Source organism: Mytilus trossulus, chromosome 10, assembly GCF_036588685.1.
Source record: "Mytilus trossulus isolate FHL-02 chromosome 10, PNRI_Mtr1.1.1.hap1, whole genome shotgun sequence".
NCBI classification, from domain to species: Eukaryota; Metazoa; Mollusca; class Bivalvia; order Mytilida; family Mytilidae; genus Mytilus; species Mytilus trossulus.
Genome location: NC_086382.1, coordinates 57664482 through 57671321, shown reverse-complemented (window position 1 = coordinate 57671321; position 6840 = coordinate 57664482). Strand labels below are relative to the sequence as shown.

At 35.7% G+C, this 6840-nt stretch overlaps 1 protein-coding gene across 1 annotated transcript; it reads left to right on the top strand.

The window, feature by feature from the left end:
- The first annotated feature begins 4260 nt into the window (after window positions 1-4260).
- Window positions 4261-6587, top strand: LOC134686410 (toll-like receptor 6). The gene has a single exon (XM_063546080.1). It carries the CDS (start codon window positions 4303-4305, stop codon window positions 6580-6582), a length of 2280 nt encoding a protein of 759 aa, XP_063402150.1. The 5' UTR covers window positions 4261-4302; the 3' UTR covers window positions 6583-6587.
- Window positions 6588-6840: the final 253 nt, after the last annotated feature.

Sequence of the window (6840 nt, the reverse complement as noted above, 5' to 3'; positions counted from 1 at the left end):
CAGATCGTAGTGCGATATCAATCATGCTCATACCGCGACCTCACCACCTTTTGATTTTTTTTTAAATCGAGATGAGCGAGGTGCAATCGTGGTCTAGTGGGGCTGGGGCTTAAGCTGGGGTCACACATTCACGTTTTTACTGCCGTCTCAGTTTGACAGGACCATTCCCGTTTAAATTTGTCAAAAGTCTGATCAAGATCCTGTGAATCGTGGATGGAAATTCAAACCTTAATTAAAATTTGTAAAACAAGTAATTTAATCACGACAACAGTCAGATATTGTTCAGGAAGCTTCGATATTTAACCGTTTCCAAGCGAAAGTATCCCTATAATCCCGTTCTCAATCCGCTTCTAATCTAATTTGTATCTTTCGCCAGGTAAAATTCGACCGAGTCTGTCACGACTCTACCGAATGTAAGCCATCAGCCATCAGATAGTGGCAAGACATTGAACCGATGCTGACGGGATTATCCGTTCGAAAACTGTCGGCATACTCGGGATGACCAGGTACTGTCGGAACGTAATCCTATCACGGTCCGCTCTATCGCATTGCAAACGGCTTTGTCTGGTCTCAGTCGTATTGTATTCTGTAATTGTCGGGACTCTGACGTGAGTATCATTGACAAATTTAGAATTAATAACGGGACTGTTTCGGAACGGTTTCGGCAAAAACGGTTCGCAATCGACAAGATCTTGGTGCAATCTGGACCCAATCGGCAGAAAAACAGCAATGAAAAATTTCTCCAGATCATTCCCGTTCCTTAGGACACCGTCCCGAATACACAGAACATTGTGAGGAACTCGATACGATATAGCAGAATCTGTCACGACATAGGCACGATTGTAATCCGACTAGACAAAATCGGCTGAGTTTCCCCGAATGTTACGGGACGCACCTAACTGTCAGGGTGCTTTGCCGAACTATTCGGACCCTTGCCGACCAGTAGGAATCTGTTACGAATTAAAACGACTGCGTTCAGACAAAAATAGGACATTCCAGATAATTGAGGATACTAATCCGACTTTTTCACGTTTCGTGTCGTATCGCTGTCTGATCTCAAACGGGAGCAATAATCGGCAAATGTGTAAACCCCACATTACCTGGTGAAATTCGATCGAGTCTGTCACGACTGCTTCCCAATTCTTCCGAATCAAATCAAATAAAGATCAAACAGTGACTAGACAGTGACCCGACGCTGACGGAAGTTATTTGTTGGAAAACTGTCGGCATACTCGAGATGATCATGTACTGTCGGCAAGTAATCCTATCACGGTTCGCTCTATCGCATTGCAAACGGCTTTGTCTGGTCTCAGTCGTATTGTATTCTGTAATTGTCGGGACTCTGACGTGGGTATCATTGACGAATTTAGAATTAATAACGGGACTGTGTCGGAACGGTTTCGGCAAAAACGGTTCGCAATCGACAAGATCTTGATGCAATCTGGACCCAATCGGCAGAAAAACAGCAATGACAAATTTCTCCAGATCATTCCCGTTCCACAGGAAACCGTAAAGAATACACAGAACATTGTTAGGATTTTGATCCGATACAGCATAATCTGTCACGACACAAGCACGACTATAATCCGACTAGACAAAATCGGCTGAGTTTCCCCGAATGTTACAGGACGCACATAATTGTCGGGGTGCTTCGCCGAACTATTCGGACCCTTCCCGACCCGTAGCAATCTGTTACAAACTTATACGACTTTGTTCAGATAATGATAGAACATTCGAGAAAATTGAGGATAGGAATCCGACTTTTTCACTTTTCGTGTCGTATCGCTGTTTGGTCTCAAACGGGAGCAATAATCGGCAATGTGTGAACCCCGCATAAGGGACATAGTAAGGCCGTTAGTTTAATGCCCCACATAAGGGACATAATAAGGCCGTCTCATTGGCAATAATACCACATCTTCTTTTGGTATATAGTAGAAATAAAATTAGCAGTGAACTTCTTTTTTCAATGTCGAAATTTTGGCATTTCAAATCTGTAAATTTCGACTTTAACTCGAAATTTAAACTATTCAGATCTCGAAATTTAACTATTCAAATGTAGAAATTTTTATTTTAACTTGAAACTTGGACATTCTTAAATCTTGAAATTTATTCAAACTAAAAAGGTCTGTCAACATGCATGTTCTTTCCGAAAGAAACTCTTCAATATAAAATGATTATCCTTATCATATTTTTAGAACCAAACGAATTTCTGAAAATAAATTTCCAAAATGTGTGGATCTTCGGTTGCTTTTTAATTTGCGTCCATGTCTTCTCCTAAAATTGTAATACTAGTAGCTGTGTTTGATTACTAACAGCCTATGTTTAAATAGTGAGGAAACGACGAAATTATCAGTTTTAAAAATTTTTGGTTTTTGTTTTAAAAAAAGTCGATATGTTGAGTTTAATTTGTCCACACGTACATTTGATTCGAATCGAAGGCGAATCGAATTCGCTAATCGTGTTCATACACTCTTCCTTTTTAATTCGAGTTGATTTTAATTGTCTAATTCGCACTAACCAATTCGCCTTAGAAATCCGTTTTTGTTAATATGAATTAAAAGTTAACGAAGTTCGAACAGTAAAGCGTATTACGTGTGAACGCATCATAAGAAAAGTCAAAATTTGGAGTTTAAGAAAGTAATTTTTTGAGTTTGAAGTAAAGTCAAAATTTTGATTTGAGAAAAGTCGAATTTTGCGTTTGAGAAAAACCGAAATTTCGAGTTTTCAAAATAATTAAAATTTTGAATTTTTACTTAGTCGGAATTCAAAATTTTGAGAAGGTGAAAAATTCGAGATTAAGTCGAAATTTTAAAATCTGGAATGTCAAAATTTCGACTTTGAGAAATATTTAATTACAAATTTTATGTTTACTATGTCCTTAATACGCTTTCGTAAGAAATACTTTGAAAAAACAAGGGTTCATGATTTTTATTAGATATATATACTATTGGGAGTTAAAAAACAGCTAACTGATTTTTGATAATAAAAACAAATGTTTGGACTTTTTTGTGTACTTTAGCGGAACTTGTTATTGGGGACTTTAACGGCGTTTTCTTGTGGACTTTAGCGGAGGTCATTCTGGGACTTTAGCGGAAAGTTTGTGGACTTTAGCGGCGTTGTGGACTTTAGCGGAAAATTGTTGTAGACTTTAGTGGTGTTGTGGACTTTAGAGGAATTGTGGACTTTAACGGTGCCACAGGGCGTCTTGAAATCTTTTGACAGCTTCGAAAGTGCTCATTTTAAACATTTTTCAGCTGGACCAATTCACTACTTTCCTTTAAAATTTTGTATTTTTTTTACAGTGTAATTTGACCACCCTACTAGCAATTTCAAGCATTAAACTTGGAAAAATAAATGTGGAAGGGGTATAAAAATTAATGGCAAGTACCCACTGTCAACACTAGGGACTATATTCGTAAATCAAGGGACGACAATTGTGGTAACGGGCCATAAAAGGTAAAAATGTCAAAATAGTGGTATGATTTTACACCAACAATAGTTTATACGTGATGTTCCTCTATTATTAATTAAAAATGAAAAAATAGAGGGGAGCATGTATCAACTTTTGTTATTGAAAGCCAAGGTGATATGAAAAGGAACAAATTCCGGTGAATAATGAAAAAAGTTTACTTCCCAAAACACCTGTGGTCTAAATTACGGACAAAAAATACTGGATAATTGCGACTTGAATTGACATGAGTGAAGACGAGAGAATAAAGTTGCATTTTTCTTCGAAGGTTATTAGAATTTTTGCAAGGCAATCAGTAAAATTGAGGTATTTTCGGGTGTCTAAAATCTAAGACTTTGAAAAAAAATGTCGCGAGAGAGTTGATACGTATTATCAGCTTATCGGTCAAACAATTAACTTATCAAGTTCAGCGATTTAACTATTGAGTTTCATATTATTACACAGGAGTAATAAATAACTGAAATTCTAACTAAGTTCAGTAATGAATAAAATGTTTAAGTTTTTTACGACACGTTGTATCCATTTCACTCTTTCTAAGTTACTCGTCAGTAATATAAATCAGTCACAGGCTGTGAAAATCTACATATTCTCAGTATATACGACAATAATGTTTATCCAAAAGCATATTTTTTATGCATGTGTATGAACAAGTACCTTAAATGGATCAATAATAATGTATGTTGATAAAAAGAAAAGATTATTTATTATAGAAACCTATTTTAGGTTTCTTATCTCGTACAAGGTAAACTATACCTGTTTTGATATAATTCCATTCGCTAACAAACGTTTTGATGCAATAGAGCATTCTTCAAATGTATTGAATCGTCTTTATTATGAAATACACTTTGTTAACTGTTTTGGTTCTTGCTGCAATTTGTTCCGTTTATTCACGACCTTGGTATTGGAACGATGAATTCGTCCCATGGATCCCTAAGAATGCAAATCGGACATATATGAAATGTCCATACAAAACATGCACACCAGATCCGCTAAAACACCAATGGACTTGGGAACACTGTTGCATGTGTAGAGCTAAACCATTATGGGAGGTACCAGTCGATTTAACAGTACGCCTTCAGCTCGAGTACGTACGCAGAAATGGAATTGCGGAGGTATTTTCTGAAGAACAAAATAAAAGTCAATATTACAGTTTATACCACTCACAAGGATACCTTTCGAAACTTCCAATAAACATTTGTGCTTTTCCGAATATAGTTCGCATTGATTTACAGTCGAATGAACTGACTGAAGTTGGAAATTTATCATGTTTGTCCATGTTAGATGATCTGGACCTAAGTTATAACAAAATTCACTTTATAGGAAATGATACCTTCAATGGTCTTACAAATTTACGCGAACTAAGGGTTACACACAATGGATTAAAATTGCTAGCGCCTTCAACAATTACTGCAAAGTCACTTCAAATAGCAAAAGCAGATTTTTCTCATAATGATATGTGTTCAATTGAGTTTAGCAACATGATATCGGAATCGGATTTCTGTGAAATTACTTTTAAATCTAACAATATTTCGGAAATTGTCAATACAAATAACTTTAAGATAGATCCTAATAAGAATTACACTGGTGGAATAGTTGACCTAGTCGGTAATAGTTTTACAACGTTCATTGATTTTGAAACACTTGGTATTACTGACATTACTATTCTTGGTAAGGTATTATCTTATGGTTTTGTTATGCCTGATGTGAAATGGACCTGCGATTGTCATATGGAACCATACCTTGAACTGGCGGAAGACATCATAAAAAGGATTTGGAGAGACTATTTTAACATATCATGCTGGCTTCCTCTAGAATATAGAGGCAAAACTATTCCAGATATTGTGAAGGAAGGTCGTCTTGATATCTTCATATGTAATTTAACCGTTGAACAAAAATGTCCACCAAAGTGTAAGTGTTTTTACCAACCTAAAGAAAGACGAACAGTTGTTGACTGTAGCGGTGTAGGTCTTAAAGAATTGCCTCGCTATGTACCGTCGGGCAACCGATTCAGTAATAACCTTACATTGATTTTTAAAGATAATAACATCACTCATTTTGGTAACAGGAGCTATCTAAAGGATGCAACCGTGCTTGATATGTCAGGGAATAAGGTTGCGACCTTTTCGCATGAAGCGATTGAGATGTTACCAGAAGACATAGATCTTAATTTTGCTGATAATAATTTTAAAAAAGTTCCACGCGCCTTTCAGACACTTAATCCATGCAAGTCAAAGTTTGGAGATGTAACAATAGAATGTGGTTGTGATACGGAGTGGATGAAGACCTGGGCTGAAAACAGAGATTTAAAACAATGCAGTAATATGAGTTCCTTAGTTTGTGAGACAGATCGTGGTCTTATTCCACTTGATGAAATCATAGCCGATGATATTTGTAAGCAAGATAACATAATGATTACCATATCTATTATTTTAAGCATTTTATCTACACTTATTATGATTATTTTTGGTGTCGTCTACATTTTCAGGTATGAAATATATTTGTTGCAGAGGAAGTATTTTCTCCGAAACTCAGTTTCCAAAGTAGGATTTCTTCTAAAATACGATGCTTTCGTTTCTTTCAACGATGAAAATGATGAGTTACGTATCTGGGTTTTGAACGTATTAGTTAGACATCTTGAGGCATCTGGATATCGACTGTTCGTACCTTGTCGTGATTTACCCCCAGGTTCTATTAAAGAAGAAGAAATTTTAGAACAGATTATCAACAGCAGAAAATACTTGATAATATTATGTGATTATTACCAACAAAATGATGTAACCTGGACACAAATTGAATGGAAATATATCTGGTGTCACTTTAGACAATACATGGAAAGAAATATAATAGTCATAAACTTTGACCAGCTTGAAACATCTGAGCAAACGGATCCAAAACTGCGAGCATTTGTACGGCTTGGGTATGACATTGACTTTTCTAACCGAAAACATGATTTATTTGTCACAGTGAAAAGTCGACTAGGGGCTCCACTTAAAAGTTTATTTTTTCATGGAAACAAAAAGACCAAATTCATGGCCCACAATCTGATTACTAATAAAGAATTGTTTGATCCTTTTACTGTTGTCGACGACAGCAAAATTAAACTAGAACTATAAAATGATATTTGAACAATGCTTGAGGTAAACTTTTTTGTACATATTTTTATCATACTAAATATATAAGATTTATTTAGATAATATATAGAATTGTATTTTATGTTAATCAAAATGAAAAGTACATGAAGGCAGTAAAACAGAAGTCGCTTAAAATTTTGAGATACTGGGTGAAAAAAATATTAGTGGCCGTTGCACTAGCACTGACCCCTGGTAATGTTTTCCTTTTAAATATAGACAACAATAGTAAAACGGTGTTCA

Excerpts from the sequence above, each read along its gene's own strand:
- LOC134686410 (XM_063546080.1), top strand. The coding sequence starts at position 4,303 with ATGAAATACACTTTGTTAACTGTTTTGGTTCTTGCTGCAATTTGTTCC.